This window comes from Rana temporaria, chromosome 12, assembly GCF_905171775.1.
Source record: "Rana temporaria chromosome 12, aRanTem1.1, whole genome shotgun sequence".
In the NCBI taxonomy this organism is placed as follows: domain Eukaryota; kingdom Metazoa; phylum Chordata; class Amphibia; order Anura; family Ranidae; genus Rana; species Rana temporaria.
The window spans coordinates 137762578-137788465 of NC_053500.1; the positions used below are offsets into that span (position 1 = coordinate 137762578).

The window sequence follows — 25888 nt, forward strand, 5'->3', positions numbered from 1 at the left end:
AAAGTAGCGCAATGCTGAACAGCAAAAAATGGCCTGGTGGTGAAGGGGGTAAAACCTCCCCGGTAGGGTGACCACATTTCCAAACTACCATTCAGGGACACCCCCCATTCCCAAAAATCAGCTTGTGCTGCAACGAATCACAGCACAGTGATTGGACACAAAAGGGGGGATTTATGATTTCTCCAATCACAAGCAGGGGGCGGGGACTGTGCTCCTCCAGGCAATTCCCGGCCAGGACAAGTACTGTCAGTGAGTAAAGCGGTGATGTGGCGCCCTTTTTTGGGGGCATTAGTTCGGCTTGGGGGTGGCTGTGTCAGTTTCATTCCGGGACACTGTATTGTCCTGGAATGAAGGTGCCCGGGACAGACCTGCAAAATGCGGGACTTTCCCCGGACACGTGGTCACCCTACTCCCTGGAGGTCAAGTGGTTAACTTTGTCGTTTAGTAAACTGGAGGTTAGTGTTACTCTGAAGGTTCAGCAATTACCCATCATGTGACAGTGACAGTGATGTCCCTCCCCGCGTTCCTATTCGTTCATGTGGCCTTACAGTAAATAGAAACTAATAGGAAGGTAGTTATGGGAAGCACTTCCTGATCTCATCCTCCCCGGTGGCTCCAGAGTCTGCGGTGTGTTGAAGTAAGTTCCTGTTCTTTAGAATACTACGCCTTCAGACATGAGTTCTATCGATGACAGTAGGGATGACAGTAGGGATGGGTTGTTTATCCGTACTGGAAAGACTGTCATGTCGAAGAGCTACGCCTTTCTCTTCACTGCGATTTTCAGTCTTCTCCCGTCTGCCCTGCCCTTACATCAGCTGGACTTAACCCCTTTGCTGCATTACTATCCTTCCTCCAACTGACAGGCAATTGCTATCAGTGCCGATCCTGACCTCCCTGGGGAATGAGAAGCGGGGGGCGCTGACGACAGTGACATGTCACATTAAAGAAAGTTGAGAAGCGGGGGGGGGGAGGGGGTGTTCTGCTGTCGGAAATGACATCTTACATTCAATTGAGAAGCAGGGGGGTTGTTTTGTTACCTCTTCTCCCATGCAGCCAGCGAGTTGAGAAGCGGGGTGAGGGGGCGAAAATGACTTCTCACCAGACGGGGCCTCTAGTAATTTGGGGGGCCCTTCGCAGCTTTGCGGGGGCCCTAAGCGCCTTGCATAGTGAGCCTATAGGGCGGATCGGCCCTGATTGCTATAGATCTGTGGAATCTGGAACTCTCTGGGATTTATCAGTGAGAAGGAAAGTCATAGGCTGTCATAGACCTCATCTGTGTTATCAGAGCACAGCTAGGGGAACTCCAGAGCGCCCCCCTCCCAGTACTGGCAGACGTCGTATATTCTTCCCGCACACCATACTGGAATCAATCATGTGATTAGAAGGCTGCATTCACACCTAGGCGTACAAAATCGCAGCGTTTTGTCCCACGAATTGCGGCGACAAATTGCGGTGTTTTGTACCGCGATTTGCGGCAACAAAACCCTGCGATTGTGAATGCAGCCTCACCCCCTCTATGGAGATGGTTCACATCCTATGCCGAACGCCGAAAGCCGCCTGAAAAAAAGGTCCGGGACTTTTTTTCAGGCGGCAGGCGTACGGCGTTCAGATGTGAACCATCTCCATAGAGGGCAATGTGTTTTCATCCCTCCAGCGTCTCGGGGCTGCTGCGGCGTCACACTACAGGCGACAAAACGCCTAGGTGTGAATGGGGGCTAAGGGTGCTGCAGTGACCCACGTCTGGTCATGCTGTATAAGGTAGGGGAAATATATCGCCAGCACACCAACACGCTTGTTTCACGGTGCAAAACTCCCAAATTTTTTGTATGGTCACATAGGAAAGCGTGTAAACAAGTCAATATACCCAGGTTGACTTCTGTGATATTAAAGTGATTGTAAAGCTAAATAGGTTTTATTTTTTAACCACTTGCTTACTGGGCACATATACCCCCTTCCTGCAAAATTTCAGCTTTCGGCACTGTCGCTTTAAATGAAAATTGCGCATTCGTGTGATGTGGCTCCCAAACAAAATTGACGTCCTTTTTTTCCCCACAAATAGAGCTTTCTTTTGGATGTGTATTCTTCTACATATTTTGGGGGGAAAAAAAAAAAAATCGCAATAAGCGTATTGTGATTGGTTTGCGCAAAAGTTATAGCGGCTACAAAATAGGGGATAGAATTCTGACATTTTTTTTTATTCTTTTTTTTTTTTACTAGTAATGGCGGCGATCTGTGATTTTTGTCAGGACTGATGCCGCATACACACAATCATTTTTCAGCATGAAAAAAAAAACGTTGTTTTTCAGCATGTCGAAAAAACAAAGTTTTCCCAACTTCATCATTAAAACGACGTTGCCCACACACCATCGTTTTTTTAAAATGATCTAGCAAAGCGCGGCGACGTACAACACGTACGATGGCACTATAAAGGGGAAGTTCCATTCGCCTTTGGGCTGCTTTAGCTGATTCCGTGTTAGTAAAAGACGATTCACGCTTTTCTGTCTGTTACAGCGTGATGAATGTGCTTACTCCATTATGAACGGTAGTTTTACCAGAACGAGCGCTCCCGTCTCATAACTTGCTTCTGCGCATGCGCGGGTTTTTAACGTCGTTTTAGCCCCAAAAATGCAGCATGTTCGAAAAAAAATTTTGTCGTTTTTCAGAACCTGAAAAATTATGTGAAGCCCACACACCATCATTTTAAATGACATTTTTGAAAAACAATGTTTTTTTCATCCCGAAAAATGATCGTGTGTACGCGGCATGAGACATTACGGCGGACACATCGGACACTTTTGACACATTTTTGGGACATTCACATTTATACAGCGAACAGTGCTATAAAAATGCACTGTTTACTGTATAAATGTGACTGGCAGGGAAGGGGTTAACACTAGGGGGCGAGGAAGGGGTTAAATGTGTACCCCCCGGGCTGAACTGGTTAAAGTGCATTTCTAGGAAAAACATTTTTTGCACATTTTGGGTTGAGTGGGGAAGAGTTAGACCCTCTGTCAATTTTTTTTTATTACTGCCTGTGACCCAATGGAGAAGATTCACTCCTCTAATTTGTACTGGAAACCCCCTAAAAAGAGTTTTTGATGGGGATCCAAAATGTCCAATGCTGGCCGTCCTTTACCTGTACTGCGCTGCATACAGCCTATGACTAGGTGAGCTGACCTGTCCTCGCTCCAGGTATACGAGGTGTGAGCCGAATGAGCCATTTATGAGTTCATGTAATCTCCCCTTTCATCAGCTGTTGAGAGGCGAGAAAGAACAGGTATAGCAGGAAGTCCAGGTACAATAGAACCGAGAGTCCCTGTGGTCTACCAGCAGCGGGTAACAGGTATGTGGTGGCTTTTCCGTAATCTCTACCAACAGATTCAATCTCCAGGTTGATCATTGTAAACACAATTTTGGCCAGCTAGTGGGCCGCCATCAAGGGGGTACAGCCGTCACAAGTGTAATGGGCCCCTGTGGCCAGAAGAAGGCAGGACGGTAGTAGCTAGCTGCTGCCAGAACACTGATATCCCTCTTCAAACAACCAAGGTAGACCGGAAGTGGTTAAAATACACCTATGATAAAAATTATAGACCCTTTATTTCTTTGTAAGTGGGCAAGTTGTAAAGGTACAATTTTTTTCCCCCCTAAATATCTTCCTTTACCTTAGTGCAGTCCTCCTTCACTTACCTCATCCTTCCATTTTGCTTTTAAATGTCCTTATTTCTTCTGAGAAATCTTTACTTCCTGTTCTTCTGTCTGTAACTCTACACAGTAATGCGAGGCTTTCTCCCTGGTGTGGAGTGTCGTGCTCGCCCCCTCCCTTGGACTACAGAAGAGTCAGGACGCTCTCTACGTTGCAGATAGAGAAAGGAGCTGTGTGTTAGTGGGCGTCCTGACTCTCCTGTAGTCCAAGGGAGGGGGCGAGCACAACACTCCACACCCGGGAGAAAGCCTTGCATTACTGTGTGGAGTTACAGACAGAAGAAAAGGAAGTGAGGATTTATCAGAAGAAATAAGGACATTTAAAAGCAAAATGGAAGGATGAGGTAAGTGAAGGAGGACTGCACCAAGGTAAAGGAAGCTATTTAGGGGGAAAAAATTGTACCTTTACAACCCCTTTAAGTGCTAAAGCACCATATATTTTTTTTCTAATTGAAGGACATAATTCTACTTTAAATCACTTAAAGGGGTTGTAAAGGGGAAAAAAATGTTTCACTAAATAGCTTCCTTTACCTTAGTGCTGTCCTCCTTCACTTACCTCATCCTTCCATTTTGCTTTTAAATGTCCTTATTTCTTCTGAGAAATGCTCACTTCCTGTTCTTCTGTCTGTAACTCACCACCGCAATGCGAGGCTTTCTACCTGGTGTGGAGAAAGCCTCTTGAGGGGGCGAGCAGGAGAGTCAGGACGCCCACTAACACACAGCTCCTTTCTCTATCTGCAAAGTAGAGAGTGTCCTGACTTGCCTGCTCGCCCCCTCAAGAGGCTTTCTCCACACCAGGGAGAAAGCCTCGCATTACTGTGTGGAGTTACAGACAGAAGAACAGGAAGTGAGGATTTCTCAGAAGAAATAAGGACATTTAAAAGCAAAATAGAAGGATGAGGTAAGTGAAGGAGGACTGCACTAAGCTAAAGGAAGCTATTAAGGGGAAAAAATGTTTCCTTAAAGCGGGAGTTCACCCATAAGAACATTTTTTCAAAAAATCCCCTTAGATGGATGCTCGTTTTGTCTAGGGGAATCGGCTATTTGTTTTAAAATATGAGCTGTACTTACCCGTTTTCGAGATGCATCTTCTCCGTCGCTTCCGGGTATGGGTCTTCGGGAGCGGGCGTTCCTTCTTGATTGACAGTCTTCCGAGAGGCTTCCGACGGTCGCATCCATTGCGTCACTCGTAGCCGAAAGAAGCCGAACGTCGGTGCGGCTCTATACTGCGCCTGCACACCGACATTCGGCTTCTTTCGGAAAATCGTGACGCGATGGATGCGACCGTCGGAAGCCTCTCGGAAGACTGTCAATCAAGATAGGAACGCCCAGTCCCGCAGCCCATACCCGGAAGCGGCGGAGAAGATGCAAAGCGGCGGAGAAGATGCATCTCGTAAACGGTAAGTAATGCTCATATTTTAAAACAACTAGCCGATTCCCCTAGACAAAACGAGCATCCATCTAGGGGGAAAAAGTTTTATGTACGGGTGAACCCCCGCTTTAACCCCTTTAAGTAAAAAAAATATAAGTATATACGTAAATATTACCTATAGATCTTTTTATGTATAATAACTTGCATATTTGGTAAATTATCATGATATGAAAAAAAATAAAACATATCTAATGTAACTCGTATATGTGTTAAAGGTATTGGATTTTTCCAGAATGGAAGAACCTGGTCAAGAAACAGCCAATTACCTTCAAGAAGCAGATCCATACTTTTCTTTTGGGGTGATTGGGGATGTCCAATACAGCACTAAACGCAATGGACTGAGCTCATGGAAAGTCATGAGATACTTCCAGCAGAGTCTACTCCACCTCCAGCAAGCCATAGAAGAGTGGAGCAGGGAAGACCCTTCACCTAAACTCGTACTGCAACTTGGAGATGTCATAGATAGTTCCAACCGTAAATTGGGTAGATCAAAGGAGGCACTTGAGACAGTTCTGAAGGACATTGAACTAACCAGTATTCCTTTCCATCATATCTGGGGGAACCATGAGCTCTATAACTTTAATCGGGATTTCTTGAAACAGTCAAAGTTAAATACATCCGGGATGCAGGACAAGCAGCCCAATGGCCATGGAGAAGAACTTGATGAAACCAGCGATCCTCCAGACTACTATGCATATCACTTCAGTCCTCACCCCAAATTCCGGATCATTTTATTGGACACCTACGATTTAAGTGTCTTTGGCAGAAAGCTGGACAGTCAGGGATATCAGGACTCTTTAGACTTTCTCGATAAAGCTGAAGAAGAGGAACAGAACGGTATGTAGAAACGGTCCCATTAGATAAAACTGGCAGTACACCGAGGGTTCTGATTGCTAAGATGGGCCACCTCCTTCTCTGCTTATACCTACTATGACATAAGCCTTGTGTAATGCCTCGTACACGCGACCGGTTTTCCTGTAGGAAAAAGTCTGATGAGAGCTTTTGGTCGGGAAGCCCAGACTTTTTCCAACATGAAAACTGCCTAAAAAAAGAGCAGGATCTCTTTTTTCCCGTGAGGAAAAAAAACTAGCGGAAAAAACGGTCGTCTGTATGCTTTTCTGACGGGAAAAAAAACACTCATGCTCGGAAACAATTCGACGCATGCTCGGAAGCATAGAACTTAATTTTGTCGGCTTGTCGTAGTCTTTTACGTCACCGCGTTCTTGGCAGTCAAAAGTTCACCGGACTTTCGTGTGACCGTGTGTATGCAAGGCAGGCTTAAGAGGAATTTTGTCGGAATTTTTTATTTATTTATTTTTTCGACGGGAAAACCGCTCGTGTGTACGGGGCATGAGCTTCATGTCCTATTGGTTAGAGCTTACACAGGGCTAAGGGCCATCCCTCAACCCCCTTGTGGCAGCACCTCAGTCCTTTTTTTGGCAGCTCAAACACTTAAGCCATGTACACACGATCGGTTTGTCTGATGGAAACGGACCGATGGAACGTCTTCATCGGACAAACCGATCGTGTGTGGATCCCACACACGTGTGTGGTTTGTTTTCCATTGGTGAAAAAAATTGAATATGTTTAAAAACTTTCTATGGATAAAAAAACGATCGTCTGTGTGGAAGTCCATCGGTCAAAAATCCACGCATGCTCAGAATCAAGTCGGCGCATGCTCGGAAGTATTGAACTTCATTTTTCTCAGCACGTTGTAGTGTTTTACGTCACCGCGTTTTGGCACGGTCGGATTTTTGACTGATGGTGTGTAGGCAAGTCTGATGAAAGTCAGCTTCATCGGATATCCGACGAAAAAAATCCATCGGATTAGATTCCATCAGATATCCGATCATGTGTACAGGGCTTTAGTACTGCATCATGGCAGGTGAGAAAGAGACTAACATTTCACCTGTACTCGGAAATTTGGGGTATTTTACTTGGCGTGAACAGGAAATTTGGGGGGGATGCTTAATGCAACGCTAATGCCCTGTACACACGAGCGGAATTTCCGTCGGAAAAAAGTTGGATGGTTTCCGCTCAAGCTTGGCTTGCATACACACGGTCACACAAAAGTTCTCTGAACTTTCGAGCGTTAAGAATGCGGTGACGTACAACACTACGACAAGGCGAGAAAAATAATTTCAATGCTTCCGAGCATGCGTTGAATTGTTTCCAAGCATGCATTTTTTTTTCCTCGTCGGAATTGCATACAGATGATCGGAATTTCCAATAGGAACTTTTTCCGTCGGAAAAATAGAGAATTTTCCCCTAATCTTTTGCTGGTGGAAATTCCGACAGAAAAAGTCTGATGGAGCCTACACACGGTCAGAAAAGCTCGACTTTTGCTGGCGGAAATTCCGATCGTGTGTACGCGGCATAACATTTCACCTGTACTTGGAAATTTGGGATATTTTACTTGGAGTGAACAGGAAAGTTGGGGGGGGGATGCTTAATGCTACTCTAACTATAAAAAAGCTTTCCATAAAAAGCAGCCAGTAATACAAGATCACTACTCCCCTATCCCACCTCCTGTCCTTCTAATATTTGCTGTCCACTTTGTGGAGTGTCAAATGCCTGTCCCCCTTCTGCACTCTGTGGTTTCTCCCACCAACCCCTATGTCATTACAGGACACAGAACCAAACAAAGCAGTGATATACATGCAGGGCCGTTTGAAGGAATTTGGGGGTCCCAAGCAAAATGGACATAGAGGCCCCCCAACCCCCCCCCCCCCTGCACACACACAAAGCCTACAGGAACCACAGCATAGCGATACAGTTTAAGTTCACCCACACTCAAAGACTGGTGCCCCCATCACAGACTGGTGCCCCCATCACAGACTGACCCCCCATCACAAACTGCCCCCCATCACAGACTGGTGCCTCCATCACAGACTGACCACCCACCACAGACTGACCCCCCATCACAGACTGACCCCCCATCACACTGGTGCCCCCATCATAGACTGACCCCACATCACAGACTGACCCCCCATCACAGACTGATCCCCCATCACAGACTGACCACCCATCACACTGGTGCCCCCATCATAGACTGACCCCACATCACAGACTGACCCCCCATCATAGACTGACCCCCCATCACAGACTGATCCCCCATCACAGACTGATCCCCCATCAGACTGGTGCCCCCATCACATACTGACCCCACATAACAGACTGACCCCACATCACAGACTGACCCCCCATGACAGACTGACCTCCCATCACAGACTAATCCCCCATGACAAACTGGTGCACCATCACATACTGACCCCACATAACAGACTGACCCCACATCACAGACTGACCCCCCATGACAGACTGACCCCCCATCACAGACTAATCCCCCATGACAAACTGGTGCCCCATCACAGACTGACCCCACATCACACTGGTGCCCCCATCATAGACTGACCCCACATGACAGACTGACCCCCCATCACAGACCCCCCCGATAGTAGACTCCCCCTCCCCACAGAGCATTACCTTATTCACACACGAATCGATGAGAAGACGGGCAGCCCTGGACAACGGGCGGGACTTTTTGTTAAAAGTGAGTGATTGATTGCTGGGACCGCCCCGCTGCATAGCAGCCAATCACCCACTTCTTAACTTAAACAGTCCGGTGCTTTGTTCAGAGCGGCCGTGGCTCTCATCTTGTGTGAATAAGACCTGCCTGTCTTATTCACACAAGATGAGACGTGGGGGCAGTACTGTGATCTTACTGAAGGCCGGGACAGACTCGTGTGCCGCGCGCTTGCAAATGCAATGCAGCCTGTGAACATAGCAGCAGGCAGGCTGACGAGCCAGCTTGGGGGCCCCTTGCTAGCTCGGGGCCCCAAGCAATTGCTTGGTTTGCCTGTCCTGTTGCGACGGGCCTGTATACATGTCAGTGGACAGAACCATAGTGTGGCAGGGGAGGTAAGCATCCAACACTCCTAGAAGTGTGGAATGCTTAAAGGGGTTGTAAACCCAATATTTCATAATCCAGATATGTGGCTGCTGTACCATGTACTTGTATGAAAGTCCCCTGTTCTCATTGTATTGCTTCCTGATTCTGCCAGTCACTCTGCTTCCCTATTAAAAACTGACCACACTAAGCAGGAGAACACACATTATTTCCTACTCCATGCTACACAAAATAAAATGTGTTGCCCAGAGATACAATTTAATAAAGTGATGTACGACATAGACATTTGATCTAAGTGCATTACAGGTGTTACAAATCCTGTGAAGATGTAAATCACACGGCGATGCTGGAAACCTGTTCCGTTCCTTTTGTTTTTTTCCCTCACTATGATGTAATTGACCTAGGACCTCCTCTCATAATGGGGTCCCTAGAAAGGTCATATGGAAGCTGCCGACTTCCACTGTAATCTATCTTCAGCTTATACGTTTGTCAATTTGTGTAATTTTTTTTTTTGTTATTTAATTTTCATGTAGGCTCCAGTAAACATCTGGTAGACTTTAATGGTGGACTCGGCTCTAAGCAGCTCTCTTGGTTGGATGAAGTCCTCACATATTGTGACCAACAAAATGAGAGGGTCATCCTGGCTGGTAAGTCTCACTAATAATTTTTGTGCATTACAGTCTAGGAGTTAGGCCCCGTACACACGTCCGAGAAACTCGACGGGCAAAACACATCGTTTTGCTCGTCGAATTCCTTGTGAAGACGCCGAGGATCTCGGCGAGCCAAGTTTCCTCATTGACTATGGCCCCGTACACACGACTGAGTTTCTCGGCAGAATTCAGCCAGAAACTCGATCGGAGCCGTATTCTGCCGAGAAACCCGGTCGTGTGTACACTTTTGGCCGAGGAAACCGACGAGGATCTCGTCGGGCCAAATAGAGAACATGTTCTCTATTTCCTCCTTAGTCAATGAGGAAACTTGGCTCGCCGAGATCCTCGGCAGCTTCACAAGGAACTCGACGAGCAAAACGATGTGTTTTGCCCGTCGAGTTTCTCGGCCTAAAGAGGAAATAGAGAACATGTTCTCTATTTGGCCCGACGAGATCCTCGTCGGTTTCCTTGGCCAAAAGTGTACACACGACCGGGTTTCTCGGCAGAATACGGCTCCGGTCGAGTTTCTGGCTGAATTCTGCCGAGAAACTCGGTCGTGTGTACGGGCCTTAATCTGTCCGACAATGGTGAGATTTCTCCATAGTAGTTTGTGTCTTTACCCCTCCTACAATGGTCAACCCCTCCAACAATAGTAAGATCAATTTGCACCTCCCAGAATTGTGACACTCCCCCCCCCCCAGTATTTGTAAGCACTCTGTCCATAATGGTAAGATTTCCCCAGGGTAGTTTGAGTCTCCATTTCAACAAGGCCATAATGAGGAGGGGCAGCAGAGTTTTGTGTACACCAGTAATTGGGTTTTGTTGGGGGGGGGGGGGTGCAGAGTTTGGTGTACACCAGTAATTGGGTTTTGCAGGGGGGGGGGGGGGAGAGTTTGGTGTACACCAGTAATTGGGTTTTGCAGGGGAGGGGGTGCAGAGTTTGGTGTACACCAGTAATTGGGTTTTTCAGGGGGGGGGGCAGAGTTTGGTGTACACCAGTAATTGGGTTTTGCAGGGGGTGCAGAGTTTGGTGTACACCAGTAATTGGGGTTTTCAGGAAGGGAGTGCAGAGTTTGGTGCACACCAGTAATTTGGTTTTGTTGGGGTGGTGCAGAGATTTGTGTACACCAGTAATTGGGTTTTGCAGGGGGGTGTGTGCAGAGTTTTGTGTACACCAGTAATTGGATTTTGCAGAGGGGGGGGGGGGGCAGAGTGATATTCACCAGTAATTGGGTTTTGTTGGAGGGGGGCGCAGAGTTTTGTGTATACCAGTAATTGGGTTTTGCAAAAGGGGGGGGGGGCAGAGTTCGGTGTACGAAAACGTGAGAGATGAGAAACAAATTTTGCCCATGAGATTGATTATATTTACTTTTAATTTGTTCCCTGTTTTACAGGCCACACTCCAATACATCCCGAGGCCAATTGCACGCCATGCCTGGCATGGAACTACAAGGACATCCTCCAAGTCATCCATTCACATCGAAGCGTGGTGTGTTACTTTGCTGGCCATGACCACAGTGGGGGGTATCACCAGGACTCGCACGGTATACATCATGTCACTATGGAAGGGGTCATCGAGTCCCCTCCTGACAGTAATGCATTTGGGACAGTGGATGTTTATGAAGACCGGATGGTCCTTCGGGGAAGAGGAAGAGTGAAGAGCAGAGTTCTCGTCTATCCGGAGATGTACCCGGCCGTCTGCTGCTGCCTCCCAGGCCTTGAATTTGGCAATACAGACTTGAAATGAGTGCATTGGTTGGTGGCTCGCTATAAAATGGCCACGTCACCCAATGAATGGTCATTGCGGAAGGTACCCTCAGGGTTTGTCATGCAGCACCCATAGATGCCAGCTCTGGAGGAACTCTGGTTGGGTGTGGATGGTGTACTCACTGTATTGCAACCCAACTAAGCAGTTTGCTGTTGATATTTATTGTCTACAATCAAGAAATTGTATTGGTGCACTGATAATATTGCTATATATAGAAAAATATAATGTGAATTGAAATTACTCTGGTGGTGTATGGAAATCTGAACACACTGGAACATTTACACCAAAATATTCAGCTTTTCCAGTTACTTCCAGCAGATATGTACTCATATAAATGAGCGAAGACTGTAATCCTGCACAGGCTAATGCATATATCAGGTTAACTCATATCTAGTGCAGACCACTTAACGTTAAGCGCAATTAAAAAATATATATACACATTATATTATAATATATACAGTAACAAACATGTTATACTTACCTGCTGGTTTTGCACAGAGCAGCCCCGATCCTCCTCTTCTCGGGTCCCCCGCCGTTGCGCCTGTCCCCTCCCTCCTGCCCCCAGAGCAAGCAGCTTAACCAGGTAAAAAACTTTTAGGTAGATTCAGTAAGAGTTAGGTCGACTTATCTACTGATAAGCCGGCCTAACTCAGAATCTATGCCGACTTATGTTTAAGCGTATGCTCAAACAGAGATACGCTTAAACATATCTAAGATAAGACGGCTTGCGCCGTCCTATCATAGGTTGCAATTTTTCGGATGGCCGCTAGGTGGCGCTTCCATTGCGGTCGGCGTAGAATATGTAAATGAGTTGATACGCCGATTCACGAACGTACACCCGGCCGCCGCAGTAGATTTACGCAGTTTCCGTAAGGCATTAGCAGGCCTAAAGTTATTCCATCTATTAGGTGGAATAACAATGTTAAAGTATGGCCGCCGTTCCCGACGCGAGATTCGAATTTTTTACGTCGTTTGCGTAAGTCGTCCGCGAATCGGGATTTACGTTGTTTACGTCCACGTCGAAATCAATAGGCCCGTGCGGCGTACTTAGCCGCAATGCACACTGGGAGATGTAGGCGCCCGGCGCATGCGCAGTAATTAAAAAAATGCCTCATTACCATAAAACACGCCCCCCTCCAACACATTTGAATTAGGCGCCCTTACGCCCGCCGCATTTACGCTACGCCGCCCTAAGTAAGGAGGCAAGTACTTTGAGAATACAGTACTTGCCTCTCTTACTTAAGGCGGCGTAGTGTAAACACGCTATGCTACCCCACCTTAGATTTGCGCGCCCCTACCTGAATCTACCTATATGAGCCTTTAGAACCACTTTAAAGCAGAGGTCCGCCTAAAAAAATAAATATATTAAAAGACGGCAGCTACACATACAGCAGCTGCTGACTTTTAATAGAAGGACGCTAACCTGTCCAGGGCGCCGCTCGGCGGCTGTCGCCGCCATCCTCGGTGAGGGAATCAGGAAGTGAAGCCTTGCGGCTTCACTTCCTGGTTCCCTACTGCGCATGCGCGAGTTGTGCTGCGCATCCTCACTAGTCCCTGCTGTCTTCTGGGACCTGTGTGTCTCCCAGAAGACAGCGGGGGCGGGAAGGGACATAGATAGGGGCTCAGGTATCCATGCCTCAGGTATCTATGCCTGTATTACACAGGTATCTTCTCCCCCCCCCCCCTGAAAGGTGCCAAATGTGACACCGGAGGGGGGGGGTTCTGAAAAGCAAAAGTTCAATTTTTGGGTGGAACTCCACTTTAAGGTTAGAACCTCAACATGTTATTCTGAAGTTCACTAAAGCTGGCCATACATGGATCGAAATTCGGCTGGTTCAGCAAGGGACTGGGCACCCTGGTTGTACAGAAGTCAACCTACTGATCGATTTCTGTACAATCAGCCTGTCAGGTTTGTCCTGATCAATCAGTGCAGCCAGCTGATTGATCATGAAGTCTCCCCCCCATCAGAACACAATAGTAAAGCAGGAGGGAATTGTTCATTTTCTGTCTTTTAACTCACTGAAAAAAAGATTAAAATATGAAGATGAAAAAAAGATTAAAAAACATATGGGCTGCCTTAGTCTACACATTGAGAATTCATCTTTTTTAGCTATTGGTTCCACCAATGGAACCTGTATTTTTTTTTTTTGGAAGGATCTGGACCAACAGAATCTTGACGTTTGTGTTCTGCCTGCCCCCATTGATGACGAAACGCATCGATTGGTCAGATGTCAACGACATCATGTATGCTTTGCAATCCACAAGCCGACAGTGTGCTGGATCCTTTTGCTTACAGTTTGTATGACCTCGAGCTGGCTTACGTACTTTTTACCACTTAAAACGAACTTTCCATTTGTTGGCCTGTTTGTTTATCCCCTGATATATCTGGATTCGCTATCAAATGGCTATCGCTTCATCTGCTGCTGGCTCCCAATGTTTTGGGATTTGCACTTATGACCATTATCATTTTTGGTCCATCACCTCTGGTAAGAGGCGTGTGCTGAGTGTTTATGTCCGATGGTGGATCTCTTCATTCCAACTTATTTGCACTTTGCAGTGGATTTGTATGTTGGTTTCACCCATTTATCTAAAATAACTATATTTGTTATGTATACCAATATGTTTTACTGGTTGCACTTTCACTTTTTATCATTTGTAAATGTATGAATTTGTGGACTTTATATTCTAGTTATATATATTTTTCTTATTTATTTTTGCCCTTTATATTGAGATTTTTTATCGCTGCTTATTCTGCATACATACTGTACAATTAAAGAGAATAAAAACATTTCCCTCTGGGTGATCTATGCACATTACAGAGATTAAAACATTTTGTTGCGGATTCCTACCTTTTGTTATTCTGAAGAAATCCCTGTGTGTTTCTATGTGGTAAGTGAATATAGGAGTGGTTTTATAATTATCAAACAGCTGCTGCACCTGCAGAGCTCTAATGAGGAAAATTGCAGCATCCCTTTAGATGTGATTTTCTATTGAGTGTATCTCACCAAAACTGACATTCTTGTTGCAGGGGATGCCTGAAATCTGACTTGTATCTTAGTGCAGACTTCTGGGAAAATCAGTGAGCCAATCACACAAGCGGGAAATGATGTTTCTAAGGGGGGTCATTTTGCATTTTACAGATAATTACAAAGCTGCAGATTAAAAAGAAAAGGTAATAACATTCATTTACAATAGGACTGGAGTTGCAATTGTATATGCTATATATATATATATATATATTTTTTTTTTTTTCTTCTATTTTTTCCCACGAAAGAGGAGTTACCCTTTAACGCAACTCTGCTTCTTAAAGTGGTTGTAAAATATAAATATATATATATATATATATATATATATATATATATATATATATATATATATATATATATATATATATATATATATATATATATATATATAAAAATACCCTGCAAGACAAAGGCATAATGAGCTAGTATGAATAGCATACTAGCTCATTATGAATTACTTACCTTAGATCGAAGCCCCCGCAGCGGTCCTCGTCCGATGTGTCCGCCATAATGTCACAGTCAGGTTAAAAAAAAAAAAAAAAAAAAAAAAAAAAAAAAAATCGCTGATCGCCGCCATTACTAGTAAAAAAATAAATAACATTATAATAAAAATGTCATAAAACAATCCCCTATTTTCTAGACGCTATTACTTTTGCGCAAACCAATCATATACGCTTATTGCGATTTTTTTTACCAAAAAATATGTAGAAGAATACGTATTGGCCTAAACTGAGGTAAACATTTTTTATTATATTTTTTGGGGACATTATAGCAAAAAGTAAAAAATATTTAATTTTTTCCAAAATTTACGCTCTATTTTTGTTTATAGCGCAAAAAATAAAAACCGCAGAGGTGATCAAATACCACCAAAAGAAATCTCTATTTGTGGGGGAAAAAAGGATGCAAATTTTGTTTGGGTACAGCATCACACAATGGCACAATTGTCAGTTAAAGCGACGCAGTGCCAAATCGCAAAAAGTGCTCTGGTCAGGAAGGGGGTAAATTCTACCGGGGCCGAAGTGGTTAAGTAGGATGACATAAAACGCAAATTTAACAAAACTGGAGCGGCCAGAATCTGGAGCCAATGTGTACGACAACCAGTGTCTATCTTTTACTTTCAAAGATTAACTGAACACACTTACCGCGTTCTGATCGTGTCAGAACGCGGTGACGTAAAACACAACGACGTGCTGAAAAAAACGAAGTTCAATGCTTCCAAGCATGCGTCGACTTGATTCTGAGCATGCGTGGATTTTTAACCGATGGTCGTGATTACTAACGATCGGTTTTGACCTATCGGTTAGGAATCCATCGGTTAAATTTAAAGCAAGTTGGCTTTTTTTTTTAACCGATGGTTAAATAACCTATGGGGCCCACACACGATCGTTTTTGACTGATGAAAACGGTCCATCAGACCGTTGTCCTCTGGTTAACCTATCGTGTGTACGAGGCCTAAGTCGCACATTAAGGAATGGTTATCATCAAAAAACATGGGGAACGGCTTGTCATGCGACTTTGATGTCCAAAGTTGCATGACAAGTCGCAAGTGTGAATGGAGCCTAAGAATATGGAGCTGGAGTCGGTTAAGAAACTGGGAAGGTGTACTGATTGCAGCTCTTATCTCCCTATATCCCGCTGACTCCTTTGGCCATGCTGACACATCCCCCTATACGTCTGACCTCACTGTGTATACATGACAGCTACTTATTACATATAAAAGATGAAAAAACAATAATCACAGAAAAATTGCAATTTTATTTTTAACAATGACAATTTATCCATCAACTTTGTAATAACATGACAAAAATACGTTAGTAGTGTAAATGGATTTTTTCTTTGATGTCACAATGTAGAGTATAAGCCCCCGTTCACACCTAGGCGTATATACGCCTGTAGTGCGACGCCGCAGCCGCCCCTGAGACGCTGGAGGGATGATTTCACATTGCCCTCTATGGAGATGGTTCACATCTCCACGCTGAACGCCGAACGCCGTATGCCTGCCGCCTGAAAACAAGGCAGCTTTCGGCGTTCGGCATAGGAGATGTGAACCATCTCCATAGAGGGGGTAAGGCTGCATTCACAATCGCGGGGTTTTGTCGCCACGATTTTGTACGCCAAGGTGTGAATTCAGCCTAAGATTTCCTATCATCTGTGCCCAGTCTTGCCACACAGAGTTAATCCAGCTCTGAGCAATCCTCTTTTATTGTTCAGTGAAAATTAACAGACTTCCAAATAAAAACCTGTCTAAATAAAAAGATCCTTTCCTCTCTCCTTGCTTTGAGTGACAGGTTATTTACATATCTAGCTTGGACACGTTTATCATATGTTATGTTTATCATAATATGAGGTGATCCACAGTTCATTGTATATTACCAGGATGTGTTATGTGGGGGGGAGGGGTGGATTTCTCACTTTTTATACTGTGGATCACCTCATAATATGATAAACATAACATATGATAAACATGTCCAAGCTAGATATGTAAATAACCCTTTATTTAAAGAAAGGAGAGAGGAAAGGACTTTTTATTTAGACAGGTTTTTTATCTGGAAGTCTGAACAATAAACAATAACAGAGGATTGCTCAGCTGGATTAACTGTGTGGGAAGACTGGGCACAGATGATAGGAAATCTTATACTCTACATCAGGGATATGCAATTAGCGGACCTCCAGCTGTTGCAAAACTACAAGTCCCATCATGCCTCTGCCTCTGGGTGTCATGCTTGTGGCTGTCAGAGTATTGCTATGCCTCATGGAATCTGTAGTTCTGCAACAGCTGGAGGTCCGCTAATTGCATATATCCGCTCTACATTGTCATCCACTTTAACCACTTTAAAGTAAACCTTCACCATATTAAGATGCATAACCAACATTTTCTAAGTAATAACAATGTTTACTGTCACAACCTCTATCAACCAATCAAAAGTCCTCTTACCAGGTCAGAGCTTGTCAGGACAATAAGAGGTGAATGATGATTGGTTGCTGGGGGTTACAGAACATTACATACTGCAAAGTCATAAACTGAAAACATCAAAATTCTACAAGTTTCAAGTAAAGGAGAGGACACCGTGATGATTGAACGAAGTTGTTCTGAATTTTTTTCTTAAAGCGGAGTTCCACCCATAAATGGAACTTCCGCTTTTCGCATTCCTTTCACATTCCTTTCAGGGGGGAGAGGGTAGCAGATACCTGTCTAATCCAGGTATTTGCTCCCACTTCTGACGATAGATCGCAGCAGTATCCTCAGCGATCTACGCCATGTCCAGCCCCTCCTCCGTCCCCCCTCCGATGTCTTCTGAGAGACACACAGGTCCCAGGAGACAGCAGGGACCACTCAGAACACGCAGTGCGGCTCACGCATGCGCAGTAGGGAACCAGGCTGTGAAGCCGCTAGGCTTCACTTCCCGATCTCCTTACTGAAGATGCCGGCGCCTCCACTTGAATTCGAGGGACAGGTCGGCTTCGGGTGCCGACATCGCGGGCGCCCTGGACAGGCAAGTGTCCTTATTTTAAAAGTCAGCAGCTGCAGTATTTGTAGCTGCTGACTAAAAAAAAAAAAATCCTGGGGGAACTTTGCATTAAGAAGGAGTTTTATACTTGGGCAGACCATAACATAACTAATTTTCTTTCATTCAACCAGCAGGTATATATATATATATATATATATATATATATATATATATATATATATATATATATATATATATATATATATATATATATATATATATATATATATATTCTTTCCCCATTCACACATTCGATGTGGATGGGGGAATCTCTCCCATGGAGCGATTGTCAATTCTCAAGGGAGCAAAGAGAGAATTCGCCGCTGTCAGAACTCACTCATCAGCAACTTCAGCTATATCCATTGATTGTGCGGAAATTATCCAACACGTACAGAAGTCAATGGAGGCTTTATACAACCAGCCTGCCTATAGATGGATCAAAATACAGCTGGGTTAACCTATCTATGGCTGCATAAAAATTGCATACCTGTTCATCCACCGAGACTGCATGTAAATTCAATCTGTGTGAATGGGGCAAAATTGTATGTTCTCAGTCTATATTCTCTGCACCTCAAAATGTGTGAATGTAGAAAATACAGCATAATGGCCGCTAAACCGTACTGACTATTATAGGGAATAAATATGCTCCTCATCGCCATCTAATGGCCATACTGTGTACTTTCCGCATTCACACATTTGAATTGCCAAGAAAATAGCCTTGGGGGCACGCAGTGTAAATTCAAGGAACAGCTAAGCAACATTTTTTTTTTTTTTTTTTTTTTAATAAATACACACCCTAAAATAACTTTTTAAAAGAAAACTGTAGTTTTAGAACATTACATTTTTTTAACAATTTTAAATTTATAATATATTTCTATGTGATTTTTCATATTTATATTGACTTGAAGCAGAGCTCCAGCTTGTTATTTTTTTTTTCTTTCCAGATGGGTCCTTTCCCCTGCCCATTGTCATAAAGTAGAACTCCATGTTGGTGTTTCTTTAACCACTGGGTCCTTCTGTTACGAACACGTTAGGGATCGGAAATGTTCGTAAGTCGGCCGTGCATGCGTAGAACGGCAATTACGGACATTCCCAAAGTTTTCCGATGTTCCATCGAACGCCATTCTGCGCATGCGCGGCCAATTACGGACATTTCCCGAGGCTCCGTATGGACGCGCATGCGCAGAACAGCAGACTGTCCGCGGAAAATGGCAGAGGGTCCCTGCAGCGCCCGGTAAGTAGGAGAAGTTCGCAACTCGGGCGTTCGTAAGTCGGGGACCCCCTGTATAGACAAAAATCACACCCACTTTTGCAAAATTTCTTTTTTTCAGAAAATTGTTCTTTTGTACTAGATGTGTGTGGTGTAAAGAGTAGAGCTAGACCTTGGAAGCTGTATCAGTTTGTCGCACTTGTTAAACCTAGTTACACCACTTTTACCTACAGGTAAGCCTTTAATAAGGCTTACCTGTAGGTACTGTAACTATTTCCTAAATTATGATTTAGGAGATATTTACCATATACGCTTGCGCCAAAGTCGTCAGCACATTCCCACTGAAGAAACGGCCCATTCGTGGCGTTTTTTTCAGCAGCCATGCCATCACCGGTGGCCAATCACGACGCCGGAGCCCTCAAACCAAGACATAACTCCGGGAGACATGTCACCGGTCACAGCGGTGTGCAGGGACCGCTGGCTGCAACAGCTTCGTTCTAAAGTATTTCATAATGAATTAGTATGTGATACATGCTAGCTCATTATGCCCCGTACACACGATCGGAAAATCTGACAGGAAAAGTCCGTGAGCTTTTGAACGGAAATTCCGACCGTGAGTAGGCTCCATTGGACTTTTGCTGGCAGAATTTCCGCCAGCAAAATATTGAGAGCTGGTTCTCAAATTTTCAGACGGAAAAAAATCCTATCGGAAAATCCGATCGTCTGTAGCAATTCCAACGCGCAAAATTCCGACGCATGCTCGGAAACAATTCGACGCATGCTCGGAAGCATTGAACCTAATTTTCTCGGCTCATCACAGTGTTGACAGCGGAGGGGGTGGGGGTTTTTTTTTGTCCTGCTTCCGATCCGTTGCTTAGCACGGACGGAAGAGGAGAAGTAGAGGAGATGGGGGTCTTGAGGAGGGGATAAGTGGGGGAGGGTATGAGGGAAAAGATATGGGGAAGGAAGGGTGACGGAGCTAAAGAGGGAACTAGTTCAAAGAGTAGGCAATATATGGATAATTAGGATGGGCGATGAAATAACTGGGAAAGAATGAATTTAAGTTATAGAAGGAATAGTAATTTGGTTATATCATTTCTCCCAGTGGTATTGGACTTAAGGAAAAGAAAGTCGCCGGGGATATGATATATTATATTTTTACTTTCCTTTGAGGTAATAAATGAAATAGAGTTGAAGAGAGAGATATAATGTAATATCCATATACAATGTTTTATTGGATTTTGTTTGTTCCTTTTTTGGTTTCCTGTATTTCTTTCTTTCTTAAAATAAAAACAGAGAATTAAAAAAATAAAAATAAAACTACTTGGATTATTTTTACCAATAGGTAAGGCTTACCTATAAGTACAGTAAATATAGGTACTTCCTACAGTAAATATCTCCTAAACGTGCACTATTTAAGAGATATTTATTTGTGAACCTGCGGGTGAGGTCCCCGGTGTATGCGCTCTGAAGGAACAGCATACTCACGCCATTCCTTCAGAGCCCTGTGCCGTGAACATGTGTGGGAGTGAAGTCATCACAGCTCATCTAATCAAAGGACCAGAGCCCACCAACCCGGAAGGTAGACCAAGTGAAGCTGAAAGCCTTGTCAGAGGTGACAGAGTGGCGCTGGAGGGCTTTGCTTTAAGGCAAGTTTCCCATAATGTGCTAGTATGCGATGTATACTAGCACATTATAACTGGCAGTTTACTACCGCTTTAAAGCGGTTGTATAGTAATTTTTGTAACTTTTACCTACAGGTAAGCCCAGGGCTGGACTGGGACAAAAATGTGGCCCTGGACTTCATCCAGACCGGCCCACTTTAATTCAATAAAATGCTGCCCCCACCCCCCTGAAAAATCATGCCCACCAAAAGGCCCCTACATCCATTATTGTATATCATGAGAGGGTGAGAGAGAGGGGAATGAGAGGGAGGAGGGAAAGGGGGTGAGAGGGGGTGGGTGAGAGAGGGGGTTGAGTGTAAGAAAAAGAGAGTGGCCCGGATTCAAGAAGCAATTGCGCCTGTGTAACCATAGGTTACACAGCGCAATTGCTTACTTGCCCCGGCGTTACGAATGCTCCTGATTCAGGAACATCGTAACGCCGACTGCAGCCTAAAATCTGCGTGGCATAAGGCTCTTATGCCACGCATATCTTAGGCTGCATTCTTGCGATGGCCGCTAGGGGGCGCTCCCATTGTGCTCAGCGTATAGTATGCAAATTGCATACTAACACCGATTCACAATGTTGCGCGAGCCCTGCGTACGCAAGATACGTCGTTTCCGTACGGCGTGTTTAGCGTAAGGCTGCCCCTTCTAATAGTAGAGGCAGCCAATGCTAAAGTATACCCGTCGTTCCCGCGTCGCGAAATTTGAATTTCACGTCGTTTGCGTAAGTGATTCGTGAATGGCGCTGGACGCCATTCACGTTCACTTGGAAGCAAATGACATCCTTGCGACGTCATTTGCCGCAATGCACGTCGGGAAAGTTTCCCGACGGAGCATGCGCTCTACGCTCGGCGTGGGAGCGCGCCTAATTTAAATGATTCCCGCCCCCTACAGGATCATTTACATTAGGCGCCCTTACGCAGGGCAAGTTTACACAGCGCACACGTAATTTACGGAGCTACTGCTCCGTGAATCGCGGGTAGCGCAGGAAATTTGCGGGGGCGCAGGGCAAAAACGCTGCCCTGCGCCTCCGTAAAAAAGGGGCAAATCTACCTGAATCTGGGCCAGTGAGTGTAAAAGAGAGGGGGTGAGTGTAGGACCCCTTTTTACACTGAGGCATTTTTTAGGCGCTTTTGGGCGCCTGTAAAGTGACTGAAAAACGCTTCCGCTGCAGTCCCAGTGTGAAAGCCTGAGTGCTTTCACACTGGGGCGCTGCCAGGGCATTAAAAAAAGTCCTCCAAGCAGCATCTCTGTTTTAAAAAAGGCCCACTGAGCCATCGGCCCACCGGGAAACTCCCTGTAGTCCCTATGGCCAGTCCATCCCTGGGTAAGCCTATAATAAGGCTTACCTGTAGGTAAAAAAAAAAAAAAATATCTCCTAAACCGTAAAGATATTCCCCTTGCAATGAGCCGCTGACTGCAGTGGCGCATGCGCACAGGGGATTCTCAGCTGAAGGCCCGGCAGACGCCGGACTTTGCCGGAAAGAAGTCTCCCGTGCGGGAATGACGACATCGCGGCTCCAGCCACTCCCAGCGCTGGAGCCGCGATACCCGGAAGACACGCCGAGGCAGCATGTCAGCTACCTCGGCATGGACCAGGTAAGTTTCCGACGCTTCGTTCTAAGGTAAGTATTTCATAATGAGCTAGTATGCCTTTTGCCTTACAGGTGACTAAAAAATAAAAATAAATTTATGGGACTATACAACTGCTTTAAGCTACAAGAATTCTTCCTGGAGTCTGGTGGGCTGAGGCACTTTCTGGCATTTTATAGCTTTCAAAGGACTCCAGTGCTGTGATATTCCCACCATAATACATTATATTCAATACATTAGACATTTAACAGAATAGGAGCCCCATGAAAAGATTTCACCACTGAAATCCCAGAGAAAGACAAGAAAACAAAATGTTTTTGTAACACCCGAGAATCCACTAAACACTGAACTATGAGATTTGGGTCTACCAATAAAACCGTCACTCACTGCACAGAATGAGATAAAATGTACACAAAAATATCATTCTACTTGGCAATTGGCACTGATCCATTCCAAAAATAGATCCCAAGGTGGAGGGGCTCAGTGAAGGTGATGGTGAAGGTGTGGAGGTGTCTGATTGGGTCGCTCAGCTCATAAAAGGAGATCTTCCCGGCTTCATAATCCAGACAGATCCTGAATTTATGGCTGGTTGGCTTGTGGGGAAATGGTATACGTTTACTTTCATACACATAATGATATTCATTATTATGCCTTCCTATACACCAGGAATACTTATTTTCCCCAATAAATGAATTCCTGTCCATACTGGGATAACACAACCCGACTCTCCAGGTAGTAGAATTACTCGTGTCCACCTCCCAGGAATGCCGCCCTGAAGAAAAACTTTTCCTGCTTAGAACCTGACCGTCCCTTAATCTTTGGGGACCTTCTGGACGATTTATTTGGACTGCTGACCTGAACGCAGTTTTAAAATACCCTGAAAACTGTATATTAAAAATGGCTGTTTCCTCATCAAGTAAAACTCCTTCTGGTTTCTGTATACAGAAGGTAAAATCTTTTATAAAGTCAGATAATTTGTGTAATTTCTCTGTGATGGAATTCTCATAAAAATCACCTTCCCTCGGAATCATTGTCTCCATATTATCCTCCTGCTCGGTATGACAGATCTCCTCTCTGTCTGAGTTCCGATCCTTCAGGATGGTCATTGGGTCGGAGATGTTACACAATTCCTCAATGTGACTCATCATCCTGGACAACTCGTCCTTCTGTATCTCCAGTTGTTGGATTAGATTGGACAGAGATTGTGACATCTTCTTCTCCTCCATGGAAATCTCACTCAGGACTCTCTTCTCAAGTTCTTCCAGCTCTCTCCTGATATCTCTGAACAGGGCAGCGACTCTCTCCATTACACCGGCTGCTTTTTCTTGTACGTCTGTCTTGCGTTCCTCCAGACTCCGGACTTGTTTCTCAGCCCATGCAATATTTGAGGTCATCATCTCCAGATCTTTCCTCATCTTCTCCTTCTTCTTCTCAGAGGCCTCATCCAGCGACTCCACCGGGTGTCCTTTGTGATCTCCAATGACAATACAGTGAGCACAGATACAAACCTTTTCCTTGGTGCAGTAATACTCCACAATCTTTTTATGGATGGAGCATTTTCTGTTCTCCGGGGAGTTGGTGGGATCGGATAAGACGTGTTCTGGTGACTTGGGATGGACTCTCAAATGTCTGCCACATAGAGAACTTTCACACCACAGGCAGGATTTTATAGCCGGTACAGGAGAATCCACACAGTAAGTACAATAAATCCCTGTCTCTTCCTGATTGGACTGAGAAATCAAAAGCATCTCCGCTATGTTCCGTAGAGCTCTAGCGCTAGACAGTACAGGTCGCTCCTTGAACTCCTCTCTGCACTCCGGACAGGTATAAAGTCCAGACGTCTCCTGAGTGTCCAGCACATGGTCAATACATTCCCGGCAGAAGCTGTGCCCACATCTCAGGTTTACCGGATCTGTATAAATGTCCAGACAGATGGAGCACCTCAGATCGTCTCTCAGATCAGCAGACGCCATTGTAGCCTGCAGGAGGAGAAATGAAAGTGAAAGTTTGTTAAATTTCTTTTGACTAACAGACGGAAGGAATAATCTATAGAAGGGTCAGCAGAGCTTCGCTTTTCCAGCTCACCTTTCAAAGAACAGTCCACACACACTCCAAGATCTCAAATGTTCTTAAAGCGGATGTCCGCTGAAAAATATTAAAAGCCAGCAGCTACAAATACTGCAGCTGCTGACTTTTAATATCGGCACACTTACCTGTCCAGGAGTCCAGCGCCATCTGCAGCAGAGGACGAGTGATCGCTCCCCCCCCCCCCCCGCCATCCACGGTGAGGGTCAGTATCACCCCCCTTTGTAATACAGGGGTCAGTGTGACCTACTTATTATAGGGGTCAGTATTACGCCCTCCATAATACAGGGGCCCCCCCCATAGAGGAACCCATTAGATCAGAATCCCCTTGTATCAGTGGTCCCCTTAGAAACCCAAAACATTTTAAATTGAAAAAATGCAGCACAACCTCAATAATGATGGTGGAAACCCCAAGTATTAATACACTCCAATCTCATTTAACCACTTGCCGCCCGCCAATGACAGATTGACGTCGGCAAAGTGGTTGTAGAATCCTGACTGGACGTCATCAGGATTCTGAGCCGCTGCGCGCCCCCGGGGGCGCGCATCGCGGCGATCGTTGTTGCAGGGTGTCAGTCTGACACCCCGCAACACCGATCTCGGTAAAGAGTCTCTCACGGAGGCTCTTTACCACGTGATCAGCCGTGTCCAACCACGGCTGATCACGATGTAAACAGGAGCGGCTCTCCTGACAGGGGGGGTTTGTGCTGATTGTTTATCAGCGCAGCCCCCCTCGGATCGCCACACTGGACCACCAGGGAAGCCCACCCTGGACCACCAGGGAAGGGCAAAAAATAAAAAAATAAAAGTCTGAAAAAAAAAAAGCAATAAAAAAGATGCCAATCAGTGCCCACAAATGGGCACTGACTGGCAACATGGTTAAATCAGTGCTGCCCCACAGTGTCCATCAGTGCCACCCCACAGTGTCCATCAGTGCCACCCCACAGTGCCCATCCATGCCCACCTATCAGTGCCCATCTGTGCCACCCATAAGTATCCATCAGTGCCACCCATAAGTGCCGCCCATGAGTGCCCAGTGCCGCCCATGAGTGCCCATCAGTGCCGCCCCCTTAAGTGCCCATCAGTGCCGCCCATGAGTGCCCATCAGTGCCGCATACCAGCGCCGCCAATCAGTGCCACCTCATCTGTGCCCGTCAGTACTACCTCATCGATGTCCATCAGTGCCATCTCATCAGTGCCGCCATATCAGTGCCCGTAATTGAAAGAGAAAACTTACTTATTTACAAAAAAATTAACAGAAAAAAATAAAAACTTAATTTTTTAGTTGTTGCGCAAAAAAATAAAAAATAAATAAATCGCAGAGGTGATTAAATAC

At 45.2% G+C, this 25888-nt stretch overlaps 2 protein-coding genes across 3 annotated transcripts; one reads left to right on the forward strand and one right to left on the reverse strand.

Moving 5' to 3' along the window:
* Positions 1–529: 529 nt before the first annotated feature.
* LOC120918990 (manganese-dependent ADP-ribose/CDP-alcohol diphosphatase-like) lies at positions 530–11478 on the forward strand. Of its 2 annotated transcripts, none has more exons than XM_040330918.1 (4): positions 530–637; positions 5367–5971; positions 9578–9691; positions 11089–11478. In XM_040330918.1, exons 2-4 carry the CDS (start codon positions 5368–5370, stop codon positions 11439–11441), a joined length of 1071 nt encoding a protein of 356 aa, XP_040186852.1. In that variant the 5' UTR covers positions 530–637; position 5367; the 3' UTR covers positions 11442–11478. The 2 variants fall into 2 exon arrangements, with proteins under 2 accessions (XP_040186852.1, XP_040186853.1); XM_040330919.1 differs by having other exon boundaries at positions 538–637; positions 5350–5971.
* Positions 11479–22892: 11414 nt separating this feature from the next.
* Positions 22893–24440, reverse strand: LOC120918381 (E3 ubiquitin-protein ligase TRIM39-like). Its single transcript, XM_040329925.1, has one exon. The coding sequence runs from the start codon at positions 24438–24440 to the stop codon at positions 22893–22895; it is 1548 nt and encodes a 515-aa protein (XP_040185859.1).
* Between the last annotated feature and the right edge of the window lie 1448 nt (positions 24441–25888).